Genomic DNA, 14,156 nt, shown 5'->3' with positions numbered 1-14,156 from the left:
TACGAGGTGAAGAATCAAGAAGACAAAGTCTACAAGCTGAAGAAGGCATTGTATGGACTGAAGCAAGCGCCCAGAGCATGGAATGCCAGAATCGATGCATACTTCCAGAAGAACGGATTCCATCGGAGCCCGTATGAGCACTCTCTCTATACCAAGAAGAAGGATGAAGACATCATGATCGTATGTCTCTACGTGGACGACATGATCTTCACCGGCAACAATCCGAAAATGTTCGAGGAGTTCAAAAAGAATATGATCAAGGAGTTCGAGATGACTGACATTGGAGAAATGTCATACTTTCTTGGAGTAGAAGTGTCGCAATCAGAGAAAGGAATCTTCATCTCTCAGAAGAAGTATGCAAAGGATATCCTTCAGAAGTTCAACATGAGCAACTGCAATCCAGTCGCAACTCCTGCAGAAGTCGGAGTGAAGCTGAGGCGAGACACACCAGGAAGCTATATTGATCCAACTCTATACAAGAGTTTAGTCGGGAGCTTGCGCTACCTAACCATCACCAGGCCCGACATAGTGTTCGCGGTAGGACTGGTGAGCAGATATATGGAGGAGCCAAGACAGGAGCATTTCAAAGCAGCCAAGAGAATTCTCAGGTATGTCCGAGGAAGTATTGATCAAGGATTATTTTATACACAGTGTGCAGATTCAAGATTAGTCGGCTACACCGACAGCGATTATGGTGGAGATTTAGATGAAAGAAAGAGCACATCTGGCTACATGTTCAATATCGGATCAGCAACATTCTCATGGTCATCAAAGAAGCAGTCTGTCGTCGCTCTATCAAGTTGCGAAGCAGAATACATAGCAGCATCGACATGTGCGTGTCAAGCAATATGGCTCAGGAGTCTGATGAAGGAATTGCAACACCAACAAGAAGCACCGACAGAGATTCTCATCGACAACAAGTCAGCTATTGCACTTGCCAAAAATCCGGTAGCACATGGACGAAGCAAACACATAGAGACAAGATATCATTTCATCCGACATCAAGTTAAAAAGAAGACTGTGATGCTGTCATATTGCAAGTCTGAAGACCAAATCGCTGACATCTTCACCAAGCCACTAAAGACAGAGACATTTTTGAAGCTTAAGAAGAAGCTTGGACTTGAGAGAAATGAAAGTTGGTGATGAGGGGGAGTATTAGAATTCCTCACCAACTTAGATTATTCTAGAACAACTTTCTAGAACTTCTTTCTAGTAACATCCTACAAAATATCTACCATGAAGTTTCTAGGAAGATACAAGTGTATGGCTAGTATTTATTCTTCTAGAAACTTCTTAGTAATGTATGGCTAGGATTAACTCTTCTACACACTTCCTAGCCCTCTTAAACAACTATAAATAGGGGTCTTGTGCTCTCATTTGGGAATGCAAGCAAGCAAGCAAGAAGTGAGCTTGAGAGCTTGAGTGTGTAGTGTAGCCTTGTGTGAGTGTCCACCAAAATAAAGGAATTGTGTGAAAGTGAGGTGTTCTTGTAAGAACAAGTGTTGTATTCTCAAGTGTTCTATCAATAAAAGTTTCCTTTGTGTAGAGTGTTGTGTTCTTCAAATTCCATCACTTCGGTCGACCGACTAGAGAGCTCTTGCCCAGTTTCCTGAGAACGTCTGAAATTCTCAGAAAACTCATAAAAAATCAAAAAATTTCGGATGTAACTCGTGTATAGATGTTGATTTAATATGATTAGGAGGAGTTACCGTCACGATGGGCGAGGAACCGACCGAATTTGGACCCGACGACTTGGAGATCAGGCAACCGAGAAGTTGCAGCAATGGGAATTACCGCAGAAGTAGCAGGTGTCATCATGGTAGTTAATGTCTTAACACACGAGCCGTGGATTGTGTTTGCTGAACTTAGTTATGATCGCTCGGCCTGATGGGGCGCGTCGCTACCGAGAGCAGACCCTGCGAAATGCGAAGAAGTTCCGCGAGGGGAAGGAGGTCAGAGATTGACTCCAGGATATCTGGAAACACGTGGATGACCACTGACCAATATGTTGTCGTCGACCATGCTCTTTTCTCAAGGAAATTCTTTGTCGTGGTCTAGTTTTGAAATCGAGCCAGGGGGGAATTAAGAAGATTATAATAGGATTCGGTTTGTTGTTTGATGAGAGCGTGTCTAGATTTTATCGCGATTCAAATAGAAAAGGCGACTTTAATTAAATTGTTTATATTTGACTGGAATTTTAACTTAAGTTGATTACACCTTATTCTTGGCTCTCCGCTAGTGTACGTGTTCATCGCTAACCTAATATGTCTGCATCTGTAAGATTTTAAAAAAGAGTAGGTTTTGAAATTTTGTCCGACATGTTTGGGATTGATTATTTTCAGAAATTCCAAAATTACGCTTAATAACCTAGTAAGGCAATTAGATTTTATTCCAATTTATTTGCATTATGTGACTTTCTATCTAAAACTGGTTACCCTGTAATTAGAGTTCCTTCGAATCGTAATTAATCATGACCGATCCGCCATTATGGTTCCTATTTTGATTTTGATTGGAATATTAATCATGTTTGGAAAATAATAACATGTAAAACATACTTTTTTCTTTTTTTACAAGAAGATATAGAATCCCTAGTTTATACTCAAATTATATAATCAAGGATCTTTAATTGATTACAACTTCTAATTCAACAAGAAAACTAAAGACTTATCAAAAGCAATTATTCAATTAGAATGCGTACTTTTTACGGCATGCATTGCTTTGAAGGAAAATAAATCAGAAGGGGTTGTAGTATGGTTCTGAAGTAATTAAAGTTGCACCCTAATTGATTAGGGGAAAAGAGTTATAGTTGCATTATGAGAAGTACCTTATTTCTATTTCATCATGGTTTTTGCATATTCCAGTAATATCACAAGCTCTGTGATTTACATTTCTGTACTGCAAAATTTGGTCCTGATATACATGAAACTTTCGCTAGAAAAAACTATTAATGAACAACAAGTAACAAACTTATCAGGACAATCCCTATACCTCATTACTGCAAGAATTCATGATAAATGCCTCCACGAATATGAGAGGAAAAATGATTGTGAGTAACAAAATTTCGTAATTTGATTAACGTTTTGGCCTCATATCTCTACCCTTCATGTGCATTTCTTGTCGTTGAAAATTTTGTAGATAACCACTCAACATACAATGTTACAGTATTATGTTCAGGCTTCAGTGAGATTGAAAGAATCTGCCATCTTACAGAACTCATTCCTGACCTTCACCCAAGTCGATTCAGGCGCCTGAGCATTTAAAGTGAAGAGCTTTCCGTTTCTTGAAGTACAAACAGCAACATTGTGTCGACGAAATGAAGGGCTCTCCACTCTGAACTCTAACTTGTAATAGTTCACCTTCTTCAAGGTATCTTCTCTCAAAGTTGCATCAACAAGCGTCGCTGTAATTTCTGGTCCTTTCCTTGATCCAGCGATTTTCTTCAGCACAGATTCTCCGACTTCCTTCGGACCGCCAAAAGCCTCAATTCTGGGTAACAAACTTCCATGGTTATTACAAGAACAAGGGCAGAGCCATATTGTGTTTCAGCAGTTCAGGTTAGTCAAGTGCCTAACCTGAACTCGAGATGTTTTGTACGGAACTTATATTCTTGTAAATTATCCGATATCATGTGTACCTCCACACAATCTTTTATTTTCGGTGCCCCACACTCAGAGCTCTCTGCTTAAACTTTATTAAATATTAAAGCTAACGTCACATTGTTCATCTCAGTTAAACTATATACTCTCAATTATAGTACACCCAAATTGACACTGTTCTCTTCAATTTTGGGGTATAAAATTGTGGTTTATAAATTTGCTCTTCTGTTGCCTTTTTTTTTCCCTCCTATTGAAACATTTTGATTTTAAAAAAATATGCTTAATTTTTGTGCCAGATGAATTTTCCCCAACCAAGAAGTACAAAAACTTTTAGGGTTAATTGCTGATAGATCCCTTATAGTTCTATTAATGCAGACAGATTTCATGAGTGAACCTTTTTTTTCCTCCCCCCTAACTCTTTTATCACCAAAGAGAAAAATCACAAAATTATAAGAGTTGAATTTAATTTACGTACGAGAAATCACGAGGAACTTCTGAGACGATGACGCTGACATTGAGCTCACCATTGGAGCCCGGAGGTCCAAAAGCCACTGCAGGCTCATTTGCACCTCGACTTCTTGATCCGTTTCTGTTCAAAGGTGGAGGATCTAGTGATCTTTGAGACTCTGCATTGCCTACAGCTCTATACAACAGCGTTTGGTCTCCAACCCAGTTTGCAGGATATATGAACTCTGCACATTTTTGAAAAGAAAAAAAAAATTCGGGTGAGCTATGGTTCTATTAAAGAGCTAGGGTTGATTTGCACATACTGCCACTTTAGTTTCATTCCGGAACTTGTTGGAACAGAAGCGAGAAAAATAACAAAAAAGTGAAAATTGAAGACACAGATTTACGTGGTTCACTAACGTTGTGTTAGCTACATCCACGTGCAAAGAGAGAGAGAGAGCGATTTTATTATATGTGAGGCGATAGAATACATGTTACATCAGAATGAGTTTATATAGCACTCCAGAAAACCCTAGGCGCTAAATAACAGATTTGGGCACAAGTAATAAAACCCAATACAGAACCTGATGTATACCGTGGACTTACGGGACGCTGCCCCAAACCTCGCCAGGGGGGCGACTTCTTCCCCCGGACCCCCCCAGCCAGGGGAGTGCTGCCCCTTGGACCCCCGGCTCGCTGATCGGGCAGCAAGACCCCTGTGCTGAGTTATTCGTAGCGCGACTAGACTGATGGGCTGACATAAGAAGTCCACGGATTCAAGGTATCTCAACAGAACTTACTACCCTTTAAGCGTCATGTTGCCAAGTGGACCTCTCGGCTGAAATTCTTAGGGTGCGTCTCTTATTTTTTTTAGGGTTATTTCCACATACACCACTTAAATCATGCGTACTTCGCAAAACTCGCCCAAATCGTAGTATTTGCAAAACAACCCTTCAAATAATCAATTTTGGAAAAAAAGGCCCCTAAATCAATCAATCATCTACTTTAATAGGTTAATTTGTAACTAGGATGTATAAATATCAACAAAATAGTCTAATTTTTTTCACTCACCGAGTCAATGATTTCTTTGACTGTAGGGGTATTTTTTTTTCTTCCAAAATTGATTTGTTAAGGGGTAGCTTTGCAAATACCAAGATTTGAAGGATAGTCTTGCAAATAACTACGATCCAACATGTATGTAAGCAAATATAAGCCTATTTTTTTTAATTTTATTTTTTTATTTTTCGAAATTTAGCCTTAAAAAAGTTCACCGCAGGAAGTTATCCGGCCGTCAAAACGAGAAAGTACGGGGCATTACAGTCAAAAGAGATCTACGTGCAATTAGGGACTGTTTGGTTCCTTGTTTTTAAGGGAAAGTTTCTCTTGAAAACCCGTCAAAAATGTTAAAAATGTCATTTTTTGGCAGGTTTTCAGTCAAAATCTTTTTTTTTAGAGATGATTTGGACCGAAAGGCTGCCAAAAAGTTACACCTTAGCAGGCTTTCAAGAGAAAAAAATTGTAACCAAACAGCCCCTTAACACCCTCATTTTTGCGATAAACGAAGTAACCACGTGACTCACCGAAGCCATTGCTGGGGTCGAAACAGCGAGTGAAGCCTTGGATCGGGTACAGGACGTCGAACCTGAACCCGCGAGCTAAGCCTGGCGATAAGTTGAGGAGGGAGCTGGTGATGCCCGCAAAATTGGCACCAACCGCGACGAGAGAGCCGGGTGGGTTCCCGCCCGCAGAGGCGCGGATCCGAATCCGATAGAGGCCGGAAGAGGGAGAGGATGCTCCTATTGCTTGCAACGCCATTTGCGCCCTCTTATCTCTGTCCAGGACTTGTGATAAGGCGCGTTGAAATAGAATCTCGGGGATATCTGATAAGGCGCGTTGAAAGGGCATAATTGTACTTTTGAGTTTGAAAGCAAGTTGCTTGGACTTTTAACTAATATATATAAACCCCCACGCGTTTTTTCCCCCTCTCCGTGTTTCACGTTTTATTCCGAATTCTTATGCGTAGATCAAACTTTTTGTCCCCACTAAATAAAGTCTCCGAGTAAATTTGAGCCAACTCCCTCATGTTTGGGATTTCTCAAATGGGCCCCTTAATTTTCAAACTGTCACGAAATCCCCATGAGGTTTTCGGATCTCAAGAAACTCCCTTCAACTTCCCAAGTGAGTAAAATTTGAGGTGGGTTGTGGTAGGGCCGTTCTTAAAGAGAGGGGTTTCGTGAAGTTTACCCTAATATTTTTAACGGTATTATAATTATCGTCTGGTGTTACGAGAGGATGACTTCTTCAATAATGCTTCTGCACATACTCCGTTCTTCTGTGTAAAAACAGGTTCTTTATTCGGTGTCTGCATGTATAGTTTCTCTTTGCGATTTACAAGAAAATATTCCCTCTTTTTGCGTCTAGTAGAATATAATATAATTTTTATAGTACAACTACCATTATGCAATCAATAAATAGGTAACAAAAGGAAGGAAGTACTTAATGGGCATTTATGAATATTGTAACAATACTAATGTTCATAAATATGTAATTCGTATCATTATATTTGACGAAGGTTATGCTTGACGCTACATTCGCAGACAACCACAGGGTATTCGAACTCACTCCTTATAAGCACGTCGCCCTTGACTCTTCTTGATTGAGAGCTACAGTTCAAACAGTCTACTATTGAGGCTACGAGCTATCAATATCAACAACGAAGTCTCAAATTTTTTTGAGTTCAACAAAAAACAGGAGACTTTACACTGAAGAAAAATACGTCTAATTCACTATTTGAAAATCCTCATTTTTTTTAACCTCCGCATTTAAAATTGTAGCTCAACTTTTAATGAGCTCTGTTGAATCCGTTAAGAACAAAAAGGAAAAGAAATGAAATGAACAGGGAGATTAGAGATGCCACGGTTAATCTTTTCAATGATTCCCATCCAAAATTGTTTTCCCTTCCCTTCTCACTTCTAGCACCTATTCACATCTCTACTCTTTCTTTCTCTCTCTCTCTCTCTTCACAAAAGAGAAACCCCTTTAGTTATGTCAATCTAACAACAATTTCAATTTTACATAATTATCGACCTCGGTCACGATCCCGCCAGCTCCGTCCACCACCACCCGGGTACAGGTTCCGGTGGCCGGAATCCCACTGCCTCTGCCTCGACCACTCTCGGCTCCGATCAAACTCCGGATAATAATCTCGTCCATGTGACGAGTTTCTGACCACAGCCGGGCTATCCTCAGGGCTCCAACTACCCAATCCTCCCCTAGCCGCATATTCGTTTCTCCTAGGAGGATATATACTATGACTATTAACGTTGTAGTTGTTAGGGTTGGGGTCAGCATAGTAGTTTGAGTTGGTGCCCGTGTTGCCCGGATAGATGGCGGGAGTTTTAGGCTGAGAATATATCGGCAATTGAGGATGGTTAACTGGGTAATGGTTTGACGATATCATAGTCTCAGGAGCTCGGCTTTGTTGCTGATATGGATGGGTATATAATGACGGTTGCTTATATAATGACGACGGTTGCTTTGTTGGCAGTGAATTTGTATGCGGGTTGACCGTGACCATCGCCGGAGCTTGGTTAATGGCAGTAGGCATCACCGGAGATGGGGTCGGCGGCAAAATGGTAGGAATCGTCGGAGAACTGTGAACAAACTGAGATTGTGAAAATGAAGTGGTAGCATGGGATGGGAACTCTGATCTCCAAGCGGTTATCTGCATAAAAACAAACAACATTAAAACTCAGACGTGAGAAACTTATACGTCAAAAGCATTAGGGTACTTCACAGTTTCTTACCCTGGCGGCATCTGAAGGAGGTGTTGGAGACGGAAGAGAGACTGGTTCCGGTTCAGGCTCGGGCACGCGGGCCGCATGCCCATTAAGGAGACCGGCTGAGCCTGTTCCGGCTTGCTTCACCATATCGAGCAGCGCTACCAACTGTTCATCACTAAAATTCTTCCCTTCACCTTTTGTAAGTGCTAATACGACGTCTGGATTCTTGAGAAGTACTTGGAGAAGCTCAGCGTCAGTCTGTGGGTCCACATCGCCAGTCGTCACCGGAGCAGCAGAGGTGGAAGGCTGGTCTTCAACAGCCATGGTGTCAGAATCCGGCACCTGATCGATGGGGATTTCGGGGGTGAGACTGTCGTCGAAGTCCATTTCGACGTCCCATGGATCTTTTGGATTGGGAGGGATTTGTTGGGGATTTTGATAGAACGTCTCCTTTCCTCTCTTGTTTCTTTCAGTTTGGCCTTGGACTTCTTTGCTGTTCTCTCCTGCGCCTACTCTCCATGTAGAGCTTAACGTAACCTCTGCAGCAGAACAATGTCGAAGCCAAAAGGGACAAAGGAGGAAAAAAAAAAGTTTTTGTCAGGATCAAGAAAGCTCGATTGCATCATATACAACAAAGGTAAAACACAAAACCTGACGTATAAAAAAAAACAATGAAAATGAGATTAATTGCAGAACAAAATCTGCGCTTTGTTTCCACTCATCAATTTTGATTAGTGGTATGCTTGAGATGACATCAAGATCAACAGAACAAGAAGGGCTAGAAGACAAAAGCTTTAGCTTTTTGCCCGATGCCCTGAAGTTTGCAGGAAACGTGGAGAGAAAATACAACTGCAACGTGTCAGATAAAAGCCATTCAAGCCCGCCAAAATTGGCTTTATTAAGTGAACCATCTCCATCTGCAGCAAGTTTACGCATGTTCGTGCAGTTTGCATAAAGTTATGATAATTCTGCCAATACTTATAAAATATTTATGATCTCCTGGGGCTTTGTATCATCACCATTTTGGATCACATGAAATTTTTGCACATTTCACCAGTATCAGTTTCAATATTTGATATCATACAACTCTGCAAGTGAGAAATAAGTAGAACTTATTTATACAGTGCTCAAGAAATATTCTCTACAATTTTTTTTTTTTGGGTCTCCATGAGTCCTTTAAAAGGTATGAGAAAGCAAAACTAGGGCCATTCATTCTCTTGCATCGTACAGTTTTACAATACTACATTACTCGTATAACCCATGTTGATTCAGTTGTTCAATTTTGAGTTATCAGCTAGCATGAAACATGAAACGTAACAGTAGAAAACTGGAGAATAACTCCACTTTAATTTAAAATTAAAAAAAAATGAAACGATTCAATTCTTCCTTTATGGATTATTTACAGCACCTTGTTACATGAACACTCGTTTCTTCAGCGAAAAACCATGAGATCAACATAAAAGAAAACACCATATAGCTCCTCCACTTTCGATAATGAAATCAATCCCATGATGCATCCCACAGTTTTAACTAAAAAAAGAATTACTCCGTAAAATAACTATCTGCAAAGCAATTGTTTCAAATCCTTAAGCACGTACAGTTGTCAACCTCCTTACATTCTGAACCCCTTAAATTTCTCCCCTCTATCTTATTAAATATCTTATCCCCATAAACATGAACGCAACTCATTCTCCTTCTGTGTACTAATGAAAAGTGATGGAGGTTGATGTTGATCAGAGTTCTAAGATAACCGTGGCGCAGTTTTGTTAGAATTTAATTAGCATCTGTTTTGGCTATGTTCAGTTACAAGAACAGACGAATTATTTTGCTTGCTACGTTACTAGAAGGACTAGAAGATATAAGGGAGCTTCAAGCTCGGTCAACCTCCATTAAAAATGTTTGAAGTCCTCAGAACCTTCAGTACAAGCGGGGTACTCCTGATATGTTACATTCGAGTCTTGGTGCATTTTAAACCACTTATATGAATTGTTAATCGATGCAACGTATACTTATATACTGGTTCATAATAGATTCAATATATACTATGTTAGTGTTATGCTGTTATCACATCCCTTCATGAGCTTCTCGAACCATAGCAAAGCAGAGAAATTGCTCATAATTAGTTTCACAGCCAAGAACGATATAAAAATTCTGCCAAAAAGAAACAATGTCATAAACCAAGTAATTTGTATTCTTCGCAAAGTGCCCATCGATACGAGCAGTGTAAAACTTTGTTTGCACTCTAGGACAAATTCCACCTTTGTTCCTATATTCAAAACATTCAACAAATAACAAATCAAAGATACGAACAAAAAATAACATTGAAGTACCTGGAGGCATACGCCATTGGATCTGATTCTTCTTAATTTTCTCCAACATCTGTTCCTGAGGTGTCAAATTTCTAATATTCTCTGATTTATGTGATGAATTTTTTGACGCCAGCACTGGAGGTTTTTTGACTTCATTTTTCCTCAGCTGAGGAAGCTGAGGCGTTTTGTTCTCAGAAGGGGCTTTATGATCTTCGGTTTTCGGCGGAGTAGTCTCAGTGGCTGGAGGACTATTGCTTTTCCCATATTTTTCTTGCATGAAGCTTGCTCGCATCTTTGCCTTCTGGATGTCATCAGTCGACATCGGACGGCTATTGTTTGAAGGCACTGCTCTTGTTGCTGGCCCACTTCTTCCTGCTTTGTTATCAGGCTCAACCAGCTGAACTTTCCTACGTTCTTTGTTTTCTGTAGCATATGCTAAGGAAAATGTATATTCTGTATAAAGTATGAACTGCACAAATATTGTTCAAGACCAAGCTTTGGTTGCCACTACATAAGTGATACTTGAATAATAATTGCTTGGCTGAGAATTTGAATAGCAAGTGCTACATGAGCAATGGCTACATGACCTTTTTCCAAGTAGAAAAGAATTGGCGGGAATATATGGAATGTGATACAGTGTAATTGCTAACTGACTCGTTGGTTGGTCATTGTTCAATTTTTGGGGCCTATTTTCAGCATACCAAGATTTCTCGCCAACTTCAAACCATCAAAAAAGAGCTGTTTTTTTTTATCATCAGATATGTATCCGAAAAAACTTTACATTACGAGAAAATTTGAAGGCTAATTACTGCTTAACTGTAAACTATTGGTATCGACAAAATCATACCCTATTCTTCAACAATTTTTACCCTTTATCTTTGATTGCTCACCACCGTATAGGTAGTGGGATCTTTTGCAAGGGATATGCTAACATATTTATGTCCTAAAAAAATAAACTCATCTCAGTTTTCTTGAATCATTTCTTGAAAACTAAATTGATTTGAGCCAAAAATACTCTTCTATTTTCGTTTATACAGTCCTGTACTATCTTTAAAAAAAACAACACAGGTTCTTTTCAAGTGATGTATGTTATCTTTGAGGTGCGTTTGATTTCAAGGAAGTACGTGAAAGTCTAGTATTTTCCGGGCCGAAAATACTAGAAGAGCGTATGTGAGAGGGAGATAGTTTCCTCCGTGTTCCTCATGTCAGTCTACTATTCCCCTTCAAAAGGGCGTAGGCAAAATAGAACCTTCAGTTACTTAATCTGGCTTCTAGCCTGCTTTTCCCCCATAATTCCCCTATGCAAACAAAGCCTAAATGCAAATCATCAGGTAAATATTACCATCCAACCATGAGGAAATTAGGCAGCTGCTAAATCTAAAAGCAAGTTGTTGACCACCTGACTTCAAGCGCAGACTGGTAACAGTCAACTTAAAAGTTGCCTTTGTTCTTCCAGACAATGATATGATAAAGTCCAATATGTCATATAAAAGAGATACATGCCCACAATGCTGAAGGAAAACCTTTAAATTTAGCAGAAGGATACTTGTAGCAGAGACACTCAGGCCATGCTTTCTAGTTGATCCATCACTTGAATCTGTAAGCAGCTTCAGTGCCTTTTTAGGCTCAGTTTCCCTGAACAAAAAAGGTGAACTTTGATCATTCCATGACTTGATTCATACATGATGATGAATGACCCTGATGAGAAAGCTGACTGCCCAACGGTTAATAGCAATATATTCAGTAATATATGGGTCCATAGATGGGGGGGAAAAGCGCTGTAGGCTGGTTTTCTTGAAAGGTGGTGAATGGGCAAGCTCAACAGCAAAAGTAGATTTTCCCCCCAGGAGAAACTCATCCATTTCTTCGCGAGACTGAGAATTTCCTCAGTTAAAATTTTATTTTCAAACTAATTCTTCTACAACCGACATAATTTGAAATTTATGAGAAGTTAATTGCTTTGGATGAAGAAAACTGGCCAAGGGCTGTAGTTGAAAACTGGCCAAGGGCTGTAGTTGACCACACTAGGTGGGAAACTGACACAAAAAAGATAAAATTGTTTTCGAGAGTTAGAATCATAAAACCGTATTTTTAATATTTTCTCAATTCCAAACCTTCCATTTCTTCGCGAGACTGAGAATTTCCTCAGTTAAAATTTTATTTTCAAACTAATTCTTCTACAACCGACATAATTTGAAATTTATGGGAAGTTAATTGCTTTGGATGAAGAAAACTGGCCAAGGGCTGTAGTTGACCACACTAGGTGGGAAACTGACACAAAAAAGATAAAATTGTTTTTGAGAGTTAGAATCATAAAACCGTATTTTTAATATTTTCTCAATTCCAAACCTTCCATTTCTTCGCGAGACTGAGAATTTCCTCAGTTAAAATTTTATTTTCAAACTAATTCTTCTACAACCGACATAATTTGAAATTTATGGGAAGTTAATTGCTTTGGATGAAGAAAACTGGCCAAGGGCTGTAGTTGACCACACTAGGTGGGAAACTGACACAAAAAAGATAAAATTGTTTTTGAGAGTTAGAATCATAAAACCGTATTTTTAATATTTTCTCAATTCCAAACCTTCCATTTCTTCGCGAGACTGAGAATTTCCTCAGTTAAAATTTTATTTTCAAACTAATTCTTCTACAACTCCCCCCACACCCACACCCACACCCACACTTTCAGAAAGCCTCCTGAAGAACATAGACCAGACTGTTAGGCAATTACCAAGCCAGTAAGGTAACTGGATCTCACCCTTTCTCATCCACAAAGCTACACTGTATATTATTTAGTGCATATCACTTTTTATACAGTTGTTCAAATTAAATAGCGGTGGTGGAAAACTTCTTCGCATCATAACTTGAAGATTTTACTGAGAATTAGCCCAAAAATATTGGATAATTTGATTTCCTGTTTCCAGTTCCACTCTGTACCTTGGGCTCTGCGTGCAATCAGGAATTTGAGTGGGCCCAACCAAGGCATGTTGGCTTTCATACAACTAGTGAGGCCTCTTTTTTTTTCTGCTACAGTAACTTTCACACGCAACAATGTTTTTGTAAGCGCTACAGTAATTGTTAACGGATGCGGCACTGTTTATACTATAATAGTTCACTGTGGCATGAATATTGAATCTTAGGATCCTCCTATAAGTATTGAGGAGTAGATTACCTCAAAGAGATCTTGTTTTTCTATAGTTAGTAGCCTAAACTGGGTCTCAACTAAGATAATTAGTGGTAAGAGGCGCCAGCTCACTCCTGTGATTAGTGCTAATGAAGGAGACAAATACCTGCTATCTTCAGCACTTTGTGCGAGCGCAAGAATATCCTCCTGTAAAGGGTAAGAAGAAAGGAGAAAGAGTTAAAAGTAAATTCTGGGGTACAAACTTTCAAAGCCCTTAGATTTCATAAACACTTACAGGAATATCAAGTTTTGATTCCCATGACACATCATCAACTATCCCATTGGGCCTATGATTGAAAAATAAAGAATCAATTCCTGTGATAATAAATAGAAGAAAAATGAACGGCAGAAAGCATATTGGGAGACAATTTCATGCCTTTGTTTTTGATTCATCTTCCTTTGGCCATTCTTGAGAGAATTCCTATTTCGCTGAGTTCTCACAAACATTTTGCTCCATCTTGACAGCAGGACTTTTGCCCTGTTTGAAATGTCTGATCTTCACATCAGTTAAATGAGTTCAAGAAATGTATAATGAGAAACAATGATTCAAGTAGAAGTTAAATTTTAGTTAGAGATTATCTGTTTACAGCCAATACCTAAACTGCAGGTTGATTGGATGGAAGGAAGGGACAAAAACTGTTTCTTCAGAGTATTTCATTAACACAGCAGACAAAATAGAGGACAACGCTTCCCTAGAAAACTGTTACGATTTATTTATGGATGGCACTCAACAAAAAGATTGAAGCAATTTGTTCCCCAATTGTTTCAGGATCAAAATTATCTGCAATATTATGACTATCTGGCAAATCGTCAAAAAAGATTAAGAAATTTGATATTG

General features: G+C 39.3%; 2 protein-coding genes across 2 annotated transcripts in view; both read right to left on the bottom strand.

The window, feature by feature from the left end:
• Positions 1-2,967: 2,967 nt before the first annotated feature.
• LOC109828030 (psbP domain-containing protein 7, chloroplastic) lies at positions 2,968-5,906 on the bottom strand. Its single transcript, XM_020395065.1, has 3 exons — positions 5,624-5,906; positions 4,072-4,288; positions 2,968-3,486 (listed from the first exon to the last, which is right to left on the bottom strand). The coding sequence occupies exons 1-3, from the start codon at positions 5,856-5,858 to the stop codon at positions 3,171-3,173; spliced, it is 768 nt and encodes a 255-aa protein (XP_020250654.1). The 5' UTR covers positions 5,859-5,906; the 3' UTR covers positions 2,968-3,170.
• A 1,048-nt stretch (positions 5,907-6,954) lies between these two features.
• The window catches only part of LOC109828028 (homeobox protein LUMINIDEPENDENS), a 12,342-nt gene continuing 5,140 nt past the window's right edge, over positions 6,955-14,156 (bottom strand). The window contains exons 8-14 of the mRNA XM_020395062.1: positions 13,695-13,809; positions 13,554-13,605; positions 13,425-13,465; positions 11,681-11,769; positions 10,156-10,557; positions 7,850-8,364; positions 6,955-7,767 (exon numbers count right to left, since the gene is read on the bottom strand). Coding sequence (XP_020250651.1) covers positions 7,123-7,767; positions 7,850-8,364; positions 10,156-10,557; positions 11,681-11,769; positions 13,425-13,465; positions 13,554-13,605; positions 13,695-13,809 — 1,859 coding nt within the window. The 3' untranslated portion in view covers positions 6,955-7,122. The remainder of the gene's footprint in view (positions 7,768-7,849; positions 8,365-10,155; positions 10,558-11,680; positions 11,770-13,424; positions 13,466-13,553; positions 13,606-13,694; positions 13,810-14,156) is intronic.

The sequence above is a fragment of the Asparagus officinalis genome, unplaced genomic scaffold, assembly GCF_001876935.1.
Source record: "Asparagus officinalis unplaced genomic scaffold, Aspof.V1 AsparagusV1_Un646, whole genome shotgun sequence".
Taxonomy (NCBI): domain Eukaryota; kingdom Viridiplantae; phylum Streptophyta; class Magnoliopsida; order Asparagales; family Asparagaceae; genus Asparagus; species Asparagus officinalis.
Note: the sequence above shows the minus strand (reverse complement) of the source record. Positions and strands in the feature narration are given on the sequence as shown.

Coding starts and splice junctions, on each gene's coding strand:
- LOC109828030 (XM_020395065.1), bottom strand. CDS start 5,858: ATGGCGTTGCAAGCAATAGGAGCATCCTCTCCCTCTTCCGGCCTCTAT. Junction 4,289..5,623: donor CGACCCCAGCAATGGCTTCG/GTGAGTCACGTG, acceptor AAAAATGTGCAG/AGTTCATATATCCTGCAAAC. Junction 3,487..4,071: donor GAAGTTCCTCGTGATTTCTC/GTACGTAAATTA, acceptor TTTGTTACCCAG/AATTGAGGCTTTTGGCGGTC.